At 34.7% G+C, this 24810-nt stretch overlaps 1 protein-coding gene across 1 annotated transcript in view; it reads right to left on the bottom strand.

Annotated features, from left to right (window-relative positions):
- Positions 1–24810, bottom strand: part of LOC134851132 (uncharacterized) — a 131704-nt gene that overhangs the window by 106328 nt on the left and 566 nt on the right. Inside the window, exons 2-3 of the mRNA XM_063867077.1 lie at positions 21560–21785; positions 21151–21252 (exon numbers count right to left, since the gene is read on the bottom strand). Of these exons, the coding sequence (XP_063723147.1) occupies positions 21151–21252; positions 21560–21785 (328 nt within the window). The remainder of the gene's footprint in view (positions 1–21150; positions 21253–21559; positions 21786–24810) is intronic.

The following is a 24810-nucleotide window of genomic DNA, read 5'->3' on the forward strand; positions in this document are numbered from 1 at the left end:
CGAGGTACTTAGGAGTACTCAAAGTTGATTAGGCAAAAATGATTTTTCACGCTCAAATAGAAAACAAAACATGCAAGTTTTTCCATCTTTAGCTAATGATCTAATAGATGAGCAAGTTTTTGAAATCGACGCAACTGGTCCAATTTCATGAAAAAGTTTCAACCGGTTTTACTATACGGGATACTTGCGTATGCGAGCACAATTAATAACCCTAATCTAAATTACAAGATGAATCAGATTTTTTTTTGTTGAAAACAGATTCAGTAAAGAAGCTACGAGTAAAAACTTAGGGTTAGGTACATAATACATAGTTGTTCTTGTACATGTTTTTACATTTATTAACAAAAACCATTGGGAAGAATATTGATTTTAGGATTCCATAGTCAACAATAATTGATAGTGAGATAAATAATCTGCAGTTTGATCGCATCAGCCAAGAGAAATCAATCTTGAATTTTTTTTAAAATCTCTTAATTTAAAATTTATCAAATGTTTAGTATAACTCTAATAGTTTTCTAAACCTAGCCAGAGTTTTTTCAAAACAGCAACAAGAAACAAATGTTCAATTTCGACCACAATCTACAAATTTATATCTTGGATAATGAGATGGTTCCAGATCTCTTTAGGAGTTAAACATCCAAATAAAATAAATTATATAATTAAATTGTTACTTTCTTAAGAAAATTTTCTTACGATGTCAATAACTTGATAAAAAAAGTTTGAATTTCGAGCAGCGACAGATACTTTTATGCGCGCATAACGCTAGTTTCACTTCGTTTCACTCTTGAAGCGCCAAAAAATAGTTTTCAAGATCTATAAGCCTCCCCCCAACCTTTCTTAGCCAAAAAGTTTGCTTATTTTTTTTTCAAATAAAACATCATTAGATCAGACTTGAAATAATTTATGATTGTGAAAACTATTCTGATTGTTATCAGAATGTTTTTTATTAACTTTTTTGATTTTTTTTTAAGTTTGCATTTTTTTGCGTTCTTTTTACTGCCTCCCGAACCTTTGACCAAATTAAGTTAAGATAATTTTTTCAAAAGTTAGATTGATTGATAAATTAGTGCGTTTAGTGCGTTAGGATCGGGGGGGGGGTTGTCATACATGGATGACCATTAGGTATAAATCATAATGGTCACCATGTATTAAATGATCAGCAATGGTCACCATGTAATAATCCTAATTGTCACCACATATAATTTTATACCCAATAGTCCTCATGTAAAACTTCGGTATATTATTGAGTATTCCCACTGAACGTTGTGGTTACATGTTTGGAGCGGGAAAGGATTTGCCAAATCTTTGTTCTGAAACCAGCCGGAGTGTTTAACTGCGCTATAGACTGTTTGCTCAATTCTTCTTAAAACTTTGATTCAAACTCAAATTACATACAAATACATACAAAAGTATGCTTAAGACACTATCGCTTAAATGAAAATGTTTATATCCCAGATTAACTGAGTTCCAAAGCTGAACAAAATCTCGCACTTAAATACACACTAAACGCGGAATAAACGGTAGGTCAAATTTTATGTACAGACAATTCTCATATTAAATAACTGAATTTTATTTACTTTACAAAAGTTAATGTGGTGTTTTTTGTGTTTTAATCTATTCGTCGATTTTTTGACCGTGGTTCTTCTACTTCAACTGCTTCATAATCGAAAAACGAATCGTTGAAGAATGACGACTCGTCCTCATCGGAAGTATTGGCCTCCAGATCCGCGATATCCCCGCTATCAATATCACTGTCGTTGGTTTCTGCTGCCCGAATCAGACCGGGGTCTGGAGTTTGCCAACTGCTATTGACCTGGTCCATCAGTTGTCGAAGCGAGCGATGTGGTTGTGTGTTCTCAACAGCAAAACTATCCTCAGAGTATTCATCATCAATTTCCGGATGGTCCCAATTAATGTTTTGAGTGTTAGCGAATTCTTCAGACACCCCATCTAGGAAATCGTCACAATCCCACGACACTGGCTGTTGACGATCTTCAAAAAATGGCATCCATTTTTCCAAATCGTCATCATCGGTTGGGTCAGAATTAACAGCGGCTGTGTTGTCATCACTATCATCAATGCCAATCACAGTTTGACCCAAGATGTTTTTGTGACCGTAGGGAAGAGTCTGCTGACCATCATCGAGGATGTAGCGTTTGTCATCAAAAGCTGATAACGATGTTTTCGTCGAAGTCACTGTTTGCAGATTGTGTGACTCGGATGCGATTCGACTGTTTTCAGTTTTGAATAACGAGCCAGAGGTCAAGGTGTCTCGATATCGCTGATGACTCAACATCTTCTGAGCAGCTTTGGATACACCTTTCGCCGATAATTTTCTGCAGTCTAAAATTTTATTTATATGATTACTAATCAATTTTTTGATGATCACTAATGTGTGGTGGTAAAAGAACCAAATACGATGTTTTTTTAAGAGCTACATCATGTTAACTTGAAGGCCAGGTGCAACAAAAAAAAAATACATGAAGGCCAGGTGTGACCTTAAAAATTAGTCATCATTAAAAAAATCGACCAACACAAAAAAAAAAAATCCCCAAAAAAATTAAAAAATTTTTTTGCAAAAAAAAAAAACACTTTTTCGCCCGAAAAATTTTTCGAACAAAAAAAAATTTTTTTTTTCCAAAAAAAAAAAAATTGTCCACAAAAAAACAATCGTCCGCAAAAAAAAAAATCGCCCACAAAAAAAAAAAAAAATTTCGCCCACAAAAAAAAATCGCCCACAAAAAAAATTTTTTTCGCCCTCAAAAAAAAAAAAAATTTTCGCCCACAAAAAAAAAAAAAATCGCCCACAAAAAAAATTTTCGCCCACAAAAAAAAAATTTTTTCGCCCACAAATAGAAATTGCTTTCCAAAAAAAATTCCACAAAAAATCAAAATTTTTTGAAATTCGTGCTCACAAATAAGGCAAATAGAAATTAATTAATTACCTCTGGACAAAATGGAATAAAGCTTGGGTTTGAGGGATATAAACTCGGTTATAATGTCTCCTGGAAACTCATCCTTGAATTTTAAAACAACCATTTTGTTTTTTGGGTCGTAGAGAGGGTGGTTCTTCGGGTAATTTGACAAGTCAAGTTCATTCAAAATATTCCTTTTTTCGGAAATTTCTCGGTATAAATCTTCACTTTTGACTTGGTACAGGAGACTGTCTGTATCAGAATACAGTAGTTGACTTTCAAAATTTGGTTTCATTATATCGTAATGAAATTTATACATGTGAAACTTTGCTAACTCAAGAACACTAGCTCCCACAATTGTTGGGACATCCCAATAGATTTTTGTTGGGTTCGAAGTGAACGCTGCCAAGTTTTCTCCAAAAATTTTGTAGGATTTAAATTCGAATGCACTAATTTCTCGCAAAGCGGCATGATAATCTCTAACTATTCGAACAAGCATCCGTTTGCGCTTCGACTCGCATGTTTTCCCATAAGCACAATTGTTCAGTAGTTTGTACAAATCCTCCTCAAATTTATTTCTAGCTTGTTGTCGTTTAGTCGTGTTCAATGTGATGTATGGTTCTAACCATGCTTCTTGTTCAAACTTCAGCACACGGTGCACTTTTTTAACTTTAAGTCCCAACCTAACAAACAATTGCAATAGTTTGTAATGAATTGTATAGTTTGACTTGTCATGCAGCGTCTGCAGTAACTTTTTGGTCTTTCCAATTGAACGTCTTGCAATGTCTTGATTTTTCATCTGCTCGAGTAAATTCGTTTGGTAGGGACTCAACCAATCCTGGGGTACACTTTCTTTAGTAGGAGCTAAAGGGTAATCTTGATGATCCTCATGCAGTTCTTCTGGGTACTCGAGATCAACTTCCAATATAAATCCAATCAAAGAGTCTTCAGTCATGTTGAGGATTTGGTTCACAATCACCTCGTCTTCTATATGCTCTATTAACTCAAAGTTACGCACCGGTAATTTCTCCGTTTGCATGACGCCGCCATAGAGGTTATTTGCATCGATCATAAACCCGTAGGTGCTAGGTTGATCTGGGTTGAAGTCGGGGCATTCTTTGTTGTTGGCTTTGAAAAAGCGACTATGGAACACGGATGCAGTACCACCTCGCATCATATTCTCGACCATTTCGAGATGCCTGCGGTCTGATAAAAGCTGAACATTCGAGTCTTTGCAGATACGTTTGAAGGCGTCTCCAGCTAAGTTTGAAGCACTAAAATGGTGCGCGCAGTCCAGACCATAAGTTTGGTGACTAATTTGTCGAAATTCTTCAAAGACGCAAGCAAGAAGGAGTGTATCACACTTGAGATACAAGTTGTGATAATCCTCCAAGTTTTGACATTTGAACATTCTAAAAACTTTCCTTGCATGCTCCAGATCCGCTTGTGAAACTGCAACTTTTCCTCCATTCAAAACATCGGACCAATTTTGCAAAGGAGGCAATTCTTTTTCTGCAAATTTTTCTCTTTTGGTCATGTACGAATAAGGGTAGAAACCTTTTTGTCGTATCAGACACCGTTGCTCCTCCGTCTCGTTTGCAAAATACTTGTTCAAAACTGACATTTTTTCCGCTGGTAGATTATCAACCAATTTTTGCAAGGAAGAATTCAAAAACTTGCATGAGTCAATAAATCTGAGGTATTCAAAAACTTTTTGCTCGGATCCGTTTTTCCTTTTTATAGTTTTAATTAGGACTCCAATGCTTAACGATATATATTTTTCGTCGGTGCTAGGTATAACACTCATTGTACTTGTTGGCTCGCATTCATGCAATGCGAGACAAATGTGGTGAAGGTCATAGTTCTGGATGTTATGTCCAATGACTGGGGTGAAATTTACAGTTCGTCTTGCGAGGTTGCATTTTTCATGTGCCCATCCCAAAAATTTTCCAGAAAAATGGCAATGGTCAAGACATTTTTCGTGCTCATTGGTAAAATGTATACAGCAAATCCAACATGTTGATGTGTTTTCTTTGTTCAACGATTCTTGGCTTTCTAGAAATTGAGGAAACCGTCGCTTTTGATCATATATCTCTCTCGCTAATTGATGCAACTGATTGAGAAACTTTTTCATGCATTGATCAGAGCTGTCATAGTCAAAGAAGTAGGGCTGTGAATTTCCGTGCTCAATTACAGCCAATGAATACCCACAAGCTTCGTGTTTTTGTACAACTCGGGTAGATGATCGCGATGGATTATCAGGACAAGAATCTACAGGTTTCAGAAATGATTCAAAATCAAAATAAATCACAAGTGGTACAAACCACAAGGCCTGGAGGTTTTTGAACTCGTATCTGTTGGTACCTTTTTCTGCTGAAGGCATGACTACTAGAGCAGGTTCATGATCCTTACAACACTGGATGTGTTGCTCGTGAGTTTCATCACTCCAACTAATGTGAAAGCAGTTTCTACATAAACGTGCAATTGGGCGATACTTACACCCTTTGATTTCGCAGATGAACTTTAACAAATCGATTATAAGTACATAGTGATGCTTTGCAGGCTCATACAAGAGAAGCAGGTCCATGTCAAATATTTCAGTTTGGGTGCTGTTATCTTGGTTTGGTCGTTTTGATATATACATAGGCAACAAATCTCCCTTGTGGTACTGGAACACATTTACCCGCACGTCGTTAAGTTGTTCAAATTTTCCAATTGAAGCGAAACTCATGGGTGAATCAAAATTACCTTGGGCTTTGTGTGCACTTTCTGCAGTGTATGTATCAGGTTGTGTACGCGCAGCTGCTGGGTTCGCTTTTTGTTGATCAGTTAGAAGTAGGTCAACACCATGCTTCAGACTATAAGCAGCGGTAAAGCAAAGTTCGAAGCAATTATTATCTTCGTGATTTCTAATGTTTATCAAATTCTGGGACATTCGAATTCGAAAAGGCAAGTCAATATAAGATGACCCACGGATTGGTGAAAACTTTGCAAGTTTAACAAAAACTTGAATTACATGTTGCAAAACCCAACCGCTTCCATAAGATGCAAAAGTCTCCAAAACTGCTTGCATTTTTTCGACCATTTCAAAAAACTCATCATCTTCTAATCCTAAGCTCATCACAGGTTTCATATCAGAGTTTGCATAAATGTCAATCCGCTCGTCGTGCTCAGTTTTACTAGAGTCATTTATTACTTTAGGTTTTACCAAACCTAAATTAGCGCTGAACTGAACTTTTCTAGGTCCTTCTGCAACTCGATCGATTATGAGACTTTGAATTTCATCTTTTTTCTCTTGCATAAACTGCAAAAGGTCAATCGGCTGAGTTTCATCCATGGGTTGGTTTCCGCCGATCACATACGTTTCAAGAACACCGAAAAAAGCAGACTCACTTTTTTGAAGATTGGTGCCGTTGATTTCGTCTTCATCGACAGCGTGCACATCACCGAGAGCAGCATTAGCAGCGGCACTTGTAGTGGCTAAATCAGCAGAGGCAGCTCTCATAACAGGAAGACCATGGGTTGCTAGTAAATGAGCTGATAAGTTTTTGGGCGAATGAAATCCCAAATGACAATAATCACAAACACCTCCAAGTTGACCATGAGTGTGAAGAATATGTTTTTGTAAATTTGAAAGCATTTGAGCCGTGAATGAACACTCATTGCATCGATAAACAATAAGTCCTTTTTCAACAAAAGGTTTGTCACGCTCATGGCGACTTCTATTGCTCTTATTTGCATATTTCAGTGGACAAAAATTGCATTTGAACATTTTTTGAAATAAGTTAAGCTATTGATTTTAAGAAAGAAAAAGAATCAAGTGATCTCAAATTACACTCAGAAACAACAGTAAATGAGAAGCATAACTGTTCGTCTACCAATTGTAGAGAAAACGGTTTGTGTTTTGCGCGCGTAATTTTGAATTTGAATTAAAGTTCCCGCCAAAATTTGAATTAGATTTGAATTTCCCGCCATAACTGGCAAACTCAAATTCGATTGGACGAAACAGATAAATTGTTGTTTGAAACGTTAATAATTATTACAAACGATAGAAATTAATCTAAGCCAACCAAGTTTGGGCTAAATTTTAATCCAAAATGATTTTAGAGCCAAGATAGAAAAGTTTTAATTTTATATTTTATCAATTCAAATTATAAATTGATGAAATTTTCGAAATTGCAAATAAAAGTTGAGCATGTCACAACACATGATAGATCCTAAATATCCCAGTTGTCATGGGGACAGAATATCCTATAAAAACGTCAAAATTAGTATCAAAAACAGTTGAAATGATGAATAAGTAAAGCAAAATCTAAAAAATGACAGTTTTTTAACTTTCCAGGCGCATTGTTATCAATGATGTCAATCACGGAGCGGTCGCACGGTCCATATCACCATGAATTTGTCTCAGTTGTCTTTCGAGTTGAAAAAAAAGTCCGAAAAAATACTTTTCTGTAAAGAGAAATGAGTTCGTTGTTTTAGGGGGGATTAAGGGGATTAGCGTTTTTCTCGAAGACTAATGAAAAAACATCTACTCCCACAATCTCATTAGTCGTGCCCCTCAATGCACTTTCATAATAACACCACTTGCTCATAATAAAAAATTGCGTCTTCTGGTTGAAAATCGCATTTTTTCGGAAAAATGAAAAAACGATGAGTCATCAATTAAAAAGTTTGATTTTTATTATTTTTCTCAAATATTTTGCATGATGATGAATACTTGTATTTTTTTCAATATGACCATTTTTGGAGACAACAGTAACAATGATCAAATGGTAACTCCAATTTGTAGAAAAAGAAAAAAATTAATGCTTTTTTTTCCTTTTTGTAATTAAAAAATCAAATTTTTAACTAAAAAACCTTAAAAAAAATAATTATTTTTATCAAAAAGTTGGTTTTAAACATCTTTTATACTATTTTTCATTATGTTTAATTTGTATGATAACTATTTGAATAAACATATGACAACATAAGTTTTCATCCAAAATTATTTTTTTACAGTTTTTTTTTTTGACGTTAATTATCTTTTTTCAAAAAACGAATTTGATTTTTTTAATCTTGTTTTCTAAAAATTAGCATATATATATGGATGCTTTTCAGTTTTTTGTCAAGATCACTAATGTAAATAAGAACTTCAATGTTAATATGTTAAATCCTATTTGTGGAAAAAATGAAAATTTTACGGATTTTTTTTTTGTTTTTAATTGAAAAAAAAATAGTCAATTTAATAAAAATAAATGATTTTGTAACTTCAATTTTTAAAGGCTTTTGAAATAAATTTTTAATCAGAACCCAATCGTGTGATAATTAATGAACAAATACAAGATACAAACTCAAACTCAATTTTAAAGTTAAATTATTATACACAATAAATACAAACAAAAATCAAAAAAACTCAACCTCAGTTTCAAAGTTATATAAGGTCCAAATACTCCTGCGCTTTCTCTAGTGTTGTTAACTTCCTTTTTTTCTTTGGCGCTAGACAGAGAGAAGGGGTTAAGTTTTCCATGTGGTTGCTCACAGTAGCCACAGGGGTACGCTTTGGAGTTGAGCAACCCGGTTCGTCAAGCCATGGTGAAACTACAGGGGAAGGATCAGCTTTCGGGGTAACTACTGATGGTGACTCAATTTGTTCCATTCCCCATAAACGATCAAAAAATTCAATTTCTTCAAAGTATTCTAATTGGTTTTCACACATCGGAGTAACATCACAATCGTATTTATACAAAAATTTTTTTACTGGTTTTGATAAAGTTGAAATATCAACCTGAAGAGCAAGAGGCTCGTCAGGATCCGTATATTTACCAGAATTTGTAAGGTAACTCAAATACTTTATATTCAGTTCTTCGTCTTTCTTTGAATTTTTTAAGGAAAGTTTACTGAATAAATGTAAAAAATTTTTGGGAATCATAACGTGATGAGTACAAGTCCACTCATCAGAATTGAAACTTTTTTCTTCGTTAATTATTGCTACAAAATTACCGTGAACGGTTTCATAAAAAATGGTTCTTTCGTAATTGGAATATCCGGCAATAATATAACAAGGCATTTTTGAAGAAAAGTTGGAAGAAAATGACAAACGTAACGCGGAGAGAAATGAAACTGAAATGAATTGTGAAAACGCCTCAAGAGATTAAAATAGGGATTGGTTCTTCTAAAATTAGAAATTTCAAGACCTCCTATGTAGTTTTTAATCGGTTTAATAAGGGAGGGCGTGTAAAATACTTATGTTACCTTGGGTGGTATTCTATGTTTATCTAAATTGCATTCAAACAAATAGCTTGTATCAAAAATAACGTTTAAACATTGTGACCTTTAACACCCATTAAAATTCTTATCAGTTGTACATGCACAAAATACTTATCCATGTGAACTAAATTGCAATCCAATATCTTTGCGATATAAATTACATGTGTATATAAATTAAGATAGATACAACGCCGCTTTCTTTTGCAGACATATACAATCAATCGGAACCATTTATTTCTTTCTATTCAGTTTTGAATCAAGTTACTTTGAAAATTTACTCGTTACAATGAATAAAACCAAAACAAGCACCACAGCAGATGCAGATAAAGATTTTGGCGATTGCTATTTCGATATTTTGGAAAACAGTAAAAGACTAGTGCGTGCTACATTGAAAACATATGACCAAACTGGAACTTATGTATTCCTGAAAGTTTTCAAAAAAGCAGCTGAAGGCGCTGAATTTGAATGTGTACAAAGACTTTCCTTAAGCAGCGAAGAATTTTCAAAATTACTAAAGTCGGGAAAGTCAATCCGAGCGCAAACAAGTGAAATTTCTGATACTGTTGAAAACAAAGACAAACCACAATCTAACTGTAAACGAGCCAGGAAATCTCAACTTTCCTCAAACACAAAGGATTTCAAGCACGACCCGAATTAATTTTCCTTTACAAAATGGCAGAAGCTATGTTCGAAGTTGTGTTACCTGATTATTTCAAAAAATTTCAACCAAATTTCAAATTTGTTATCACTGAAAAAATTCCTAATTTATCTACTTTTAAAAATTATGTTTTTGGAAGCCACTTCAAATCTGAATATTGCCCTTTTTCAGTCGAGAATGAAAAAAAAATTCATTACCATATATTGATTCAAGTAGATTCAGAGGAACAATTAAACCAATTTTTTCCTTCCCAAAAATGTTTCAGTGTTCCTTGTATTTTCACTTGCTTCAAATACTTAGTTTCTCCTGCTAAAGATGTCAAAGGAAACGGTGAGTTATTTGACAAGCTTAAACTAGCTCTCACTTATTCAGCACAACCTGTTGCAGCCAATCTCGATTTGTTAGATTTCACTGCAATCAAAAAACGTTTACCCAATTTATTGCTTTCTGCAACATCATCTAAGAAACAAACTTCACCAAATCAAAACGTTTGCAAGAAATCTCCGGCCGTTGGGGGACAGAAACGAATTGATAATACAGTTACGCCTGCTGCATTGTCGACGTCAAACAAATCCGTAAGAGTTTCGACTTCAGTTTCAAAGAAACATACAGAAAGCAGACATGTTCAAACAGATGAGATGAATACAGAAACTTTGAAAAGATTTGAAAGTTTAATTAATGGACCCCATTCTGCCGCTTTTTGCAAAATAATGGATATTTTGACAAGTGGATATGGAAAACTTGATGTAGATACTGATGTGCTATTTGTGAAATTTATTGTTGAAGAGAAAGTTAAGTTTTAATTGATACATACTTTTCATTATTCCCTTTTTATTATATTGAGTTCAGTAAACATGATTTCAACTTTCGATTTAAAACTCATTCATGAAATTTTTATAGACTTAAAATCACAATATCCAGACAAATCAGTCAGATTTCAGTATTTTTTAGCCACTTGTTTGTATTTGGATGCTGATATTAATTTGGATTTTGTTTTGAAAAACAGACCATATGGTGGTTTAATTGGAATAGACAATTCGTCGCTCGACAAACACTTGAAACATTTCAAGTTTCTTAGAATACATGCTATATTGCATGACGCAGCGGGATATTTGCAAGAAAAAAATCATACCGGTCCTGGGTACACATATGTTTTGCCTTGTCCAATAAAAAACTGTTACCTGGGTCACGTGACAGGTATTGCGTTTTGCTTATTTCTTAAAGCATTCAAACCAAAGTTATTTCGTTTGTTGGAATGTTGAGTGAAAGTCATGTTAACCCAAAGAAAGAAAACTAAAAAATTGTTTTTCAACCATCTCATTATTTTAGATATTGAAGGATTTAAATGTGGCAAGAAACCTTTGATCATAAAGGAACTTTCCGTTTGCTCTGCTAATACAATTGATACAATTCATTTTCTGCCACCAGTTCAATTCAACAATTTATCAAAAGAAGAGAAAAAAGCGTACAATTGGGTATCTAAATTTCTACACGGGCTTCGTTGGGACGAAGGTGAATACCCTTACTCATACTTGGATCAAATTTTTGACAGCATTCGTTTGAGGAACCCAAATTCCCATTTTTTTGCTAAAGGTACACAAAAATCTGTTTTATTAGCTGAATACTTGAAATTACCCGTGACAAATTTGGAAGATTTTGGCTGCCCAAAGATTGAACAGTTATTGGGTCAAGAAAAACATATTTGCAAACGACATTCTCATTTACTTCCCTCACATCAATTATTAAAGCATTGTACCCGTAGAAAATCCAAAGTTTTTTTCGATTGGTTACAAAATGAACTGTCCAATGATGCAAACAACCTTATCTCCAAATTTGGTGGTTTACGCTTCAATGACTAATCAGAGTCCTGAAAACAATTTAACACCAAGAATTAAAGTTACTCTTAGGCGGACAGGCATATTAGATTGTCGAGGAAAACCTCTCCTGCAAAAACTCGAACAAATTACACTGAACGATATCGAAATCGACAATTTACGGAAATTTTTTACAGTTCTTGACTACTTTCACCTGTACAATGTCCAGACTCCAGGAATTTCGCCAGTCAATTCCGTTGTTCAATCTCAACCTGGAAGGGCTGCAACCTCAGCTGGGAGAGAGAAGACAAATTCATTTGCATGACCATCAGCTTCCAGCTGAACTGAAAGAATTAGTCAAAACTGATAACGTTGAGGAAATACATTTAGTTCAAGCCACTATCAGAGTTGCTGCTCATTTTGTTGTAAAGTTCAAATCTAATTGTAACCATGACAAATTCACAAAATATGAGTTTTTCTTCATTGAACGAGGAGTTGATTTGCCTGTTGAACCGAAATGACGAATCACATATATATATATGCCAAATTTTGTGAATCATAATAAATATATTTATTGATTGTCTTCATTTTCTTTTGATCTTGTGTGATTACTAGTTGCTAACATGTCGTGTTTGAAAATTCAAAATTTCAAAAAAATATTTTTGCCAAAAGAAAACACACAAAATGTGAGTTTAACAGGTGAGAATTTACCAAAAGAGTTATTAGACGAAATCAGTACCGGAAACGTAGAAAAAATTGTTCGGATACTTCTGACAGACAAAAACATAGCAAGATATATAATAAAATACAAACCAAACGGCAATAGATCAGAGAGAAAAAAAGGCGATTGGTATGCAGTTGTAACTATCAACCTTGATAGAAATAAGCAAAAAAAGTCTTCGGGTAAACATGGAAATTGAAGAAACCACCACTGTCGAGAACAATGATTGCGACTTTGTTGACATTGGTGTTGCCGAAAAGTCTTTATCTCACGAAAACAGATCTTGGAAATTTTGTAATTCTGTTTCTCTTCCGTCTGCAGAAGTTGTCTTTTTCACGCAAGTCTGTTTCATTTTCATTTTGCTCTCTTTATCTATTTCAAAATTATCTTTTTACAACCTTAGTTGTGATGAGACTGCCATTTGGCTTTCAATACTATCCAGTACAGTTGGTTACATGTTACCCAATCCCAAGTTATAATAATGAATAAGATCATTTCAACAAAAGATCGTCTGTTTATGTCCGTTTCAGGTCCCTCAGGATCTGGCAAAACTGATTTAATTTTTCAAATGCTTCTCAAAGGTACATTCTATCCATCGTATAACAAGATATTTTATTTTTATCTTCACGATCAACCCAAATACCGTTCCTTTGTTTCTCACAACAAATTTGATATTGAATTTATAAAATTATCCAGCTTTGAAATTGTTAATAACTTACGGGATTGTATGATTGTCTTTGATGATACCTGTGAAGAAATTTTTAATGAAAAAGATTTTGTTAAATTAGCTACAGCAGGCCGACATAAAAATGTTCATGTTATTTATGTCAAGCACAATTTATTTCAGCAAAGTAAGCAATCACGTACAATAGATTTGAATACAACTCACTTAATTTTGTTCAAATCACCTCGAGACATTCAACAAATTGATTATTTAGGCAGACAGTTGAATAATGCAAAATTCCTCCGTCATGCGTATCAGTTGGCAACGAAAGAAGATTTTGGTCATCTGTTGATAGACTTGGATCCCAAAACTTCAGAATGTCTTCGTTATTCGTCAAACATAGTTCCACCATCACCAACCATTTTCTATTTACCATCCTCGAAAGCAGTTATCACATCTCTTGAAAATGAAAGAGAAAGAATTATGTATATTGAAGCAAATGCTCAATAGTCGCCATTGTAGATCAATTTTGACAGAAGCTGATTCAAATTTTATTAGATTTCTTTGCGATTGTTTTGTAAATGTTTTTCTGGGACATGTTCCAGCTAACAAGAGTTTCATCGAGAGTAAGAAAATACCATTTGGAAAAATTGTTGACCCTAAGTTTAGTATCCGAGAAAAACGAAAAGTTTTGGCAAACAATATTTCACTGGTTAAATCAATCGGAGAATCGTGTTAAATTTACTTGAAAAACTAGAATCTCAGGCATGTATGCTGAAGAATTCATCCTCATTCCTCGAAAAACATATGCTCCAGATGAAAAAACTGCACCACAATCTCAAATCCTTCATAATCCATTAATTAACGACAAATCATCTCAACTCAATTACATACAACGATTTCGAGAACGAAATATCAGCCGTGACTCTCCACCACCATTAAACCCAACATCTCCTATTCCTTTAACCCCTAATAATGTAGTACCAAATCTGCACCGAAAAAGAAATTTATCTGCACTTACTAATTTCAGTGATGACGGTGATGATGAAGCAGAAAAAAATTTTGAATCAAACAATTCACTGCAGCAGACAAGTTCAAAGAGAACAGAAAAAAACGATGAAAAAAGTAATGGAAAAACCGCTGAAGTGTTTCGAAAGGTTATGGAATCCATTCAAGAGCTATTGGAAGCTAATAAATTGGAAAGGGCAAACATCGTGCTAAAGCAGTTGTTCAAAGTTGAATCCTTGACTTTAGACGTTGACGGATATGTTTTAATTCAAGGAAAACCAACACTCGTTAAAATTGAATCTTTTTTGTACGATACACAGCAAAACACAAAAAAACTTGAGGGTGTTTTTTATCCACAAATTTTGAAAGAACTGAATCTTGATCCTAGCTTAGTGTCCAACACTTATGCCAAACAGATTCTCCGCTCGCTTAAGAGCGAAGCAGCTAAGCCCTTCTCAACTTCTTCCTCCTTCGTCTCCGACGACAACCCGACAACTGAGTACTCGAAGAGATCAAAACCCTCCTCTTCGAAGACTCGATCGACAACTCTCAAACCCAGAACCAAGCAATCAGACAAAAGAAAAACCCAGAAAAAAGAATTTTTCCCCAACACCAACGACGACGATGACGACGATGATAAAAACTATGAAAGCAGTAAAGAATCGTTTGCGACGACGTCAACAAAAGAATGGAAATCCTAGTATCAGTGAAGAAAAGAAACTCAAATTACTCTACACGAAAGGTCCAGCTGCATTTGGTAGCGTTAAAAATTTAACAAATGCTAGTCAACTCTCACCAAAAAAAGTTGAAAAATTTCTGAGATCTCAATCATCACATACAAAGTATGGATTGTTTCGTAAAACATATCCTCGGCTAAAAGTGATTGTTAACGATATCAACGAAATTTGGTCTCTTGACTTGGCTTATGTTGATAAATTGGCTAAATATAACCGAGGGGTACGATATTTGTTAGTTGCTGTCGATTGCCTCTCTCGCTACTTACGAGTGGAACCCCTGAAGACCAAATATGCTAAGGAAACAACCGAAGCTTTCAAAAAAATGATCAAAACAAAACAACCAAAAAAAGTTTGGGTTGACAAAGGCACCGAGTTTAAAGGAGAGTTCGAAAAGTTATGTACTAAACGAGAAATCATCAAATACAATACTCACAGTGAAAAAAAATCAGCGTTTGCCGAAAGAAACATTCGATCGCTGAAAAGTATTATGTACAAATACTTGGAGTTTGAATGGACTTACAGTTATATTGAAAAATTACAAAGTTTTGTTCAAACGATTAACTCACGCGTTAATAGAGTAACAAAATTGGCTCCAAACAAGGTCACAAGAAAACATGTACCTGCTTTAGTTTCATTAATTGCAAACAGTTCATCGAAGTTGGTACAGAAACCAAAATTTTATGTTGGTGACTATGTTCGAATAGCGAAGACTGACTTGCCTTTTAGAAAAGGTTACAAGCAGATTTTTACAGACGAAGTTTTTGAAATAGTTGCCATTCCTACTGTAAACCCTCCAACATACAGTCTCATTGATGCGGAAAAGGAAGAAATCAGCGGAAAATTTTATGAAAAAGAACTTAGTTTAATTGGAAACAAAGCTGATTATAACGAAAATGGGCAGTGATGAGTTTACTGTACATTTGATTTCAACAGCATCAATGGATTATTTCCCAGGCAACACTTTGGCCAGTTTTAGAAATTTTTGTAAAGAAGAAATAGCTTTAGACGGAGATTGGAGAGTTGCTCTCTCAGAAATAATTTTCCCCACAAAATTAAACAATGTTACTGATGAGGAATTTACGTACTTCAGAGCATCCGAAGTAGTAGCCAGTAAATCCAACGCTGGCAATCGGAATACAATTTCCAGACCCTACTATGGCGAAAAAGTTTTTATCAAATCAGGAGAGTACACTTTTATAGAACAATTGATTAATGAGATAAAAACAAAACTCAAAGACAAAATTCATTTTGATGCGAGTCCTCAAGAAATCACGAATAGCATGAGCATTTGGATGAACGCAAATGAAGGAATCTCATTCCCAAGTCCCCAAATACCCAGTCTGTTAGGCTACAATGCAAAGCTTGATGAGAACGGTGAATATCACATTGGTTACAAAATGATACCCTCCTTCGATGCATCTTATGAGGGAAACGAACTGTACGAATCTCATTTCCCATATGACTTATCAAGTGGGACAAGTCTAATTTTTGTCTATATTGACATTATTCAATACCAAACTGTTGGTGATGCAAAGGCCCCATTGTTACGCGTCATTGATTCAAATAGACGCATCAAAAACGGTAGTGCCTGCAGCATTGAACCTAATCATCGAAAAAACTTCACTAATTTAGACTACAAAAAATTATTCACTTCATCTGTACAATCAATATCGGTACAGTTGCGCACAGAAACTGGAAGACTAGTGCCCTTTGCAGGAACTGGTAAAGTTGTGTTGACTCTAAAATTCAAGCGTTTTGATTGAAAACCAATGGAACAATATTATGCAAAGCAAGCTTCACTTCCTCATTTCTCTGGACACTACCGACAACGCGGCAGTGGATTTGGCGCTTTGGCTGCTGGTATTGGTCGTGTTGCTATACCGTTTGCACGACGGGTTATTCTACCGGCAGCGAAAAAACTGGGCAGAGAACTTTTGATGAGTGCAGCGCCAGAACTAATTGATGTCGCTATGAAAAAGAAGTCTCCTAAACAAGCATTGAAAAACACTGTCACAAAAACTGCAAGAAAACAACTCGGTGGTGGTAGACGACGTCGTCGAAAGACACCAATGAATGGATTACGAAGAAGAAGGTCAGTAGGGGCTCGAAAAAGAAAAACAACCATTCGAAGAAAAACCAGACCAGTGAGAAGTCGAGCAGATTTTTTCTCAAACATAAAAAATGATCGCTAATTTGTTACCCAATGAAGCTACCCATAGCTCTCTAGATTTGTTTGAAAAACAACCTCTTTTGATTACTTTTGAAAACGCTTTTGATCAAAAAATTGGACCTGTTTATTCACCTAATGGACCAATGCTTGAATTTGAAATCACCGGTGACCGTAATAATTTTGTTGACCTGCAAAAAATTTATTTGGAAATACGATGCAAAGTAACGCAATCAAGTGGAGCTGATCTGCGATACGACAACACTGATCCTACTGTGTCTGATTCACCGTTCCTCGTAAACAACTCCCTGTATTCCCTTTTCTCTGACTGTACCCTCTCTGCTAATGGACTCAAAATCTCAAATGCCAATAGTAATTTTGCGCATAAAAGCTTTATTGGAACAGAAGTTTCTAACAGCAAAGGAGCCAAGGACTCATGGCTTAAGTGTCAGGGATATCGTTTTGAAAACAATCCCGCTGCAATAGATGCAGCTGATTTCACATCTCAACGAGAACTGGTCCGTGAATCGAGGGAAATTTGGTTCTATGGACCCGCTGGAGTTGATTTTTTCACATGTGACAAGCATTTGTTGAGCGGTGTTACCCTCAGACTTTCCTACAGACGTTCTCATGAAGATTTTCTCATTATATCGGAAGATGCCTCCAAGCATTACAAGCTGCAAATACTCGAAGCGAACCTATATGTTAGAAAAATGACTGTGACCGACCATGTGCTCTCTGCCATTGAATCAACTTTGCTCAAAACTCCTGCGAACTACCCATATCAAGAAGAAATTACAAAAACATTTCTTGCAACAGCTGGTCAGCGCAGCTGGCAACAGGAAGATATTTTTGCTCGTGAACCGGTGAGACAAATTATCATAGCATTGAACACAAATAATGCATTTCTAGGAACAAACCGAACGAATCCTTTTCATTATCAAAAATTTGGACTGGAGCAAGTTACTTTGAGACGAAATGGTTTACCAATAGCAAGTACACCAATCAGTACACAAGATCATAAGCGTCTCTTCTTCAACACACTATCAGCGCTGGGTTTGTTGCACTGCGGGCTGGGAATCACTCTGGATAACTACCAACAGCACTTTATTATGTGTTTTGATCTCACTAGCACACAGCAGGCAGCTCATGACTTCTTGCATCCAGAACTTACTAACTGCTCAGTTTCACTCGATCTTCAATTCTCAAACGCTTTGACAGCAAACCTGGAAATTTTTGTTTGGGGTATACGCTCATCCAATGTATTTATTACCTCCGACCGCAAAGTTACAAAGAACGTCCTTCCCATTTCGACAGTCTGAAAATGGATGAAATCCAGTTGCAGGACCTCATTCAGAATTGTAAACATCTGAAATATAAGTTTTTTGGAGTATTTGCAGCCGACAATTTTCCACCTCACATCCCAAACAACATCTTTATGATTGTGAACACTTCAAAATCAGATTCTCCGGGGACACATTGGATTGTGATATGCAACAGAAGAAATGTTTTATACTTCGCTGATCCTCTCGGTCTTCCTCTCTGGCAGTACACCAATCTGTATAAACGATTGAACGAGAATTTTCATCAAGTGACTGAATTGATGACAAACTTTCCCATGCAAGACTCAAACTCTACCATGTGCGGTTCTTTTTGTATTTATATTGCACATTTGATTTTTGATAAAAACTTTAATGGTGATGCTTCTGATTTTGTTTATATAACTGATCATGTTTTGAAACGTTTCCTAACTCACATGCGTACCCATTAACTAACCATTTAATATGGTTGATTTATACATTTTACAATTCAATTTTGAACAATAAATTCTTTTAGTAATTGAAATTTTACCCAATTGTTAACTGAATAGCAGTAATTCGAGAAGTTAAGCTTTTTATCAAATTGAGAAAAAAAGTACAAAATCGATCTATGGGGGGATATCACCATACCAGCTACTGTTGCCTCCTTTCAGTACAATTTCCGGACGGGTTTCGAAACGCCGCCTTTCGGCTGAGAGTCGAGCGCCATGCGTTTTCCTCTACTCGGACCCCAAGAAATTTTGTTCCACTTCAATTTTATAGTAACAAGTTAGGTACACGTCTTAGAAATGGTTGCAGCAAAATTAATGGGCACTTTTGGCTTTCATCAGTGTTCTCGTTTTTCAAGATCTTTAGCCACTTCAACCTTTTAGCTCTTTCAACCTTTCTATCAAATCAAAGTTTTTGTCATAGATTTCAGACGTTTATTTTTCAGTCTCTTGTAGACACGGAAAATGGAAATGTCAAAATTTTCAAGCCAATTTCATCATTTTAGAGTTTTCAGTGTTCCATAATTTTTCTTTGTTTTTACCTTCAATTGGCTGAACGAAATTTTTCATTCTTATTTTGGTCAAATTGATTATTAATTTTTGCCTAAATAGAGGTGGCGGCCGCCGCACTTGACGAATTTTGCTTTCTTCGAGATTCAGTAATAAAACATGCATTTTTGAAGGAAATCGTTCACCGCAGCCAACAGTTAAGCTACGCTGCCAAAATCTTGTGCTTTTCTATATACCATATAGTTTGGTCGCATATAATAGGTATATAACGTCATTTTACATGTAAACAAACCAATACCCCCAAACTTTAGAAGGGAAAACATGCACCGACCAAAACCTAATTCCATTCCCGTTTCCACAACGTTCAGTGGGAATACTCAATAATATACCGAAGTTTTACATGAGGACTATTAGGTATAAAATTATTTATGGTGACAATTAGGATTATTACATAGTGACCATTAGGTATAAAATTATATGTGGTGACAATTAGGATTATTACATGGTGACCATTGCTGATCATTTAATACATGGTGACCATTATGATTTATACCTAATGGTCATCCATGTATGACAACCCCCCCCCCCCCCCGATCCTAACGCACTATATGCATACTACTAATTTATGATTGTGAAAACTATTCTGATTGTTATCAGAATGTTTTTTATTAACTTTTTTGATTTTTTTTTAAGTTTGCATTTTTTTGCGTTCTTTTTACTGCCTCCCGAACCTTTGACCAAATTAAGTTAAGATAATTTTTTCAAAAGTTAGATTGATTGATAAATTTTAATCAATTTTTCGCACATGTTCGAAACCGCAAAAAATGTAACAATTTATAAAAGCTGCGTAAAAAACAACATAGAGAAAAAAAATTCTAATTTTATTTCTAACAAAAGGATTGTGGTTTTTTTCTTTCCTCTATCTGCGATTATTTGTTATTACACTTTTTTCATAAAATCAGAAGGCAATAAAAAGTGGTATACTTGATACCAAAGGTGCATTTTTTAAAACACTTGTTACGCTATACGATGAATGCTCATGTGAAACCTTGGAGCCCGAGTTGTGTGAAAGATTTTCAAGCAACGAAAGTTATCAAATTGTTTTTTCAACTCATATAAACCTGATGGTTTTTTCAGTTTTGTTGAAATATGGCGAATTTTAATTTTTTTTGAACATAATTTCCCCACACATGCTATGTATCAGAAAAATGTTTATTTTTTAAGCGTATTACTCAAACCAAATCCTTGTCTCCATTGGAAATGACCGTATTTAAAAGCCGGGTTAAACAAGCAAACGAATTAGCAGAACGAAGCACATTGAGTGTTACCATTCTGCAATTGGCCAAATTGATAATTTTCAAAATGGGTAAAAATTCATCACTTTGTAAAATTAATCAGCATCAGGGTTTTGATGTCTTTCAAGAGACATTTCAATTTTTTTGTAGAAATTTCGAAATTTGTCTACATAAAAAAAATTCATAAGTACAACTTTTCTTATCATATTTCTTATGTTGACATGAAAACGTCAACAAAGTTTCTCATTTTTTTTTGAAATTTCAAATATCAAAAAGTCTGAAATTCTGGTCTTGTCAATCTTTTGTATCGACAAACAAGAAGCTTGTAGTATGGAAAGAAAAATATATGATTTCAATCGTAATAACTGTCTCCTTATCTCATTTTTTGTACATGGTCTTGTTAACTAACCCCACTTTGAGTGCAAAACTGGTGGGCGAATCATTATTAGGTCAACACTCGTATATGCTTAGGCTTAATAGTTGAATTTTTCTATTCAATGGGGATTCTTTATTATTGGGAGGGATGGGAGGGGGAGGGGGAGGGGTTGTAGGAGGGGGAGGTGGGGGGGGGGGGGGTAACGGATCTGTTTGATATCTATACCCACCCCGTGTAGCGAGTTCTGTCGTTTCAGCTCGGCTGTTATCTTTCCCTTCACTTCTCCTCCGGCTGATGAAGATGAGGTGTGAACAAGTCGCCATACTTCAACCTGAACAAATCACATTAAGAAGTTAATTATTACATTTTTGAATCCTGGTTTTTATTCAGAGCTTTTCAACTAAAAAATATAACAATGCTGCAAACATCCTAAATTTAGTCAGGAACCAATTTTAGTGTCATAATTTATTCAATAAAACTAGATTTATTAACATAACAATTACAATAAGTATTTATACGCGCAGCATCACCCCTGTTTTCTTGGGTGCTTATCGATTGGGCGTAATGTTTGGGATTGAGTAAAATAACTGCAAAAAAACTTCTTAGAAACTGAAACTCGTCTGAAGACACACGCATACCTTCCAGTCTGCAACTACAAATGCAATGAACACATTCTTCGGCCCCTCATTCAAATGTCTCGCGTGATTGTTCCCGACTAGACTGTCAATCTCTTTCTTCTCCTGCGCTTGCAGTTTGCTCAACTGCTGAACACTATAAGGCTTCTCACTCTCCAAAGAGAATCTAATTTTAGTGATTGGACCAGTTGTCGAGGATTTAAAGGTAAGTACGGTATCCAGCGAAACTCTAAAAACCACAAGATCTCGTCTTCTAACTCTGGTCAAAACTGGTGCGGTTTTAAGGGGGGATTTGGTCACTCTCCCCAGGGATTCGACTCTTTGTCAACTCAAAAGGACCCCTTTTGGTGTTACTTTACAACATGGTTTCTGAAAACGCATTTGGCGCTAGTACATACTACAAAATGAGAGCGAGCTTTGCTAAAACGTGGTTTGTCGGAAAATAGATTATTTTTAGTGGCTTGAGAGAGCTCGGAAAAATAGTTTGGATAATTTTTGACTTTTTTCATTTTTTTTGAAATTCGACGCTCAAGAAAATCTTCGACTCGCATTTGAGACAAAACGAAACAAAAGCAAAACAGAAAATGAAATGATAAAACAATATGAGACATCGCTATCATTTCAAAAAATATATATTTGTATGCTTACGTGATATATTTGGAACTCTAGAGCAAATTTTGGAATAAACTAGTTTCCAACACGCATCAGTTGTTTTTTCGTACGCGTCAAGTTAGTTCTCTTGCTTTGAACTTCAGATTAGAGAAAAAAAATAGAAAAATGCGAAAAAACTATCCCTGATACGAGCAGTTTATGAGCAATATAGTCAAATTAGTGCAACAGGGAAGAATATATGGCAATTAGATATAACATTTGTAGTCGAAAATATGTTTAAATTTCTCAGAAATAGAAAATATTAGAAAAAAAAGATTTTTTTAAGAAAAATAAGTTTTTAGGTAGGCAAGAAACTTTATTTATCCAAATTAAACTCGTACACAGCATCGAAACTTTATTAAAGACAAACAATGACTAGGAAAAAGATAGACCAAGGCAAAATGAACACCCATCACTGAGAGTCTACCCTTGAACCTTGAAAGTTAAAAATATAAAAGTTGCATGATCATGAATGTTTTATCTATTTTCAATTTTTATCTATGAAAAATTTTGAAATAATCGAAGTTAAGAAATTTTCCTAAATTTGACATATGTCAAGGCTATCTTAGGGCTGCACTATGTTGCATTATGGAACCATCTCGCCATAAACTTAGCTGAAAATTACAACCAAGACTTGAAAAACATCAAAATCTCAATCATTCTAAATTTTGAGGGTAAAAAGAACATTCTAGATTACAACTTCGCTATTTTTAGTCTAGGACTTTAGTACAAAACGACTTTTGCACTAGCAGTATTAAATCAAATCAAAAATTTTTGAAAAAAAGTGTTTTAAAAAACCAAAAATTTCTCGGAAATTATGGAAAGTTAGACAGACATCTTTTCGGGATAGATTCGCAACCTCAAAACAGCTTCTGATAGCACGTAACCAAAAGTGCTTCGTTTTTGCTCATATCTTTTTTTTGTGGAAAATGTTTTTGATTTTTTCTATTTATTAGATCACTATATCCAAATATGAATTTTAAGTAATTCAACATTTAAAGTTCGCCATTAATGTTTAGTACTGAAACTCCTCATTATAAAAATCTAGCAAAAAACATTCCGTCAAAAAAATAGGCATTCAAGCATTTATTTTGTATTTGCAGTTCAACCAAATAACACTTTTTGCTTTAATTTATTGATTCAACTAATAATCATGTGGAGAATTAGCTCACTTATTCAATAAAGGGTGTGGGGTACACCTGAACTCGTAGGTTTCTGCGCTGAAATCAGTTCTTTCAAAATATTGGCGTTTTGTAGGCGAAAGTCTCGATAACACAAATGCTCAAGAAAGGCAGCAAAATGTTTTTTTTTGTTTTTTTTTCAACTAAATGTGACCTGAATACGCTGCCAGCCAGTTGTTGTAAATCTAGATTTAATCAAAAAATCTAGTAAATTAAACAGTTAAAACATCTTTTAAAAATGAAATAAAAATAGATGCAAAATAGGTGACGATCATTAGAGAAGAATAATTATGATTGGAATTTAGAAAAAAGCGAACGGATTTTAAAAAATCGTACAAAAAATGACCCGCAACCAACCAAGTAAACAAATAACCACCTTAAGACAAAGTCTTAAAAAAGCAGACGTAGAAAAAATTCTGAATTAGAAGATGCTTTTATCCATGTGATCGATATTCAAACTAAATAAAGTTTGAGAAAAATTGTTCGCTGGGTCTAAAAATTGGGCAAAATAGGGATGCGGATGTTGTCTGCTTTCGCATAAATTAGACCCTGATCTACAGCTTGTTGTCCCGACCATTTGAAAAATTGGGAGGAACTTTGTTTTCGGGTATGTTTTCATTTTTTTCCACAAAAAATCAGCTAACACAAATAATCATTGGAGAGAGTTGAGTGACATATCATAATACAACTCTTTCAGTCGTGATTTGGACGACGTTGGATTTTTTTTAAATAGTTTTCCAAGCGTCTAGAAAAACCGGTTTGAAGATTTTGATTTTTCGTCTAAATTCGAGGAAGCGAGCAAGCGCACTCATTTATGCTTAATTTAGGCCGTTCACAAAAGCTTAGTTATGGTTAATTTTAACTTAAAAAACATTTTTTGGAGGTTTTTAATCGTTTTGGGAATCAAAAACTTCATAATTAAACAAAAGATTTTTTTTTGAAAAATTGTAGTATCTTTTTGTTTTCGTTTTCTGGTCATTTTCTTCAAAATCTGTTGTCCTGTTTGCTTCTACTTGGTCGGAACATTCTCTGCTACTTGCACAGTAACCGATTATTAAGGTTGGTTTTTGTTTTTGAAATATAGCGTAAGTATCAATATTAAGGGAAAGCGCGAAGCAAAACGTAATTTTTGGCCAAAAACTTATAGATACTGTGGTGTTATAGAAATTTCAGGCTGATAAAGAGTAAAATAAATTTTCAACAGCAACTTTGTTACCATATTTTAAAAATGAGTTGCATTTGGCTCACAGAATTCGGCTCGACAATTTTATTTTGAGCAAACTCGAAAAAATATATAAATATAAATATATAAATTGACCTTAAATAGACAAGCGATTATATCGAAGCAACTTCGAAAGTGCCACAATTTGATCAGGGGAACAATCTTGTATTCGTTTATGGAAAAGGAAGTTTTGAAAAGAA

Source organism: Symsagittifera roscoffensis, chromosome 7 (assembly GCF_963678635.1).
Source record: "Symsagittifera roscoffensis chromosome 7, txSymRosc1.1, whole genome shotgun sequence".
Taxonomy (NCBI): Eukaryota; Metazoa; Xenacoelomorpha; order Acoela; family Convolutidae; genus Symsagittifera; species Symsagittifera roscoffensis.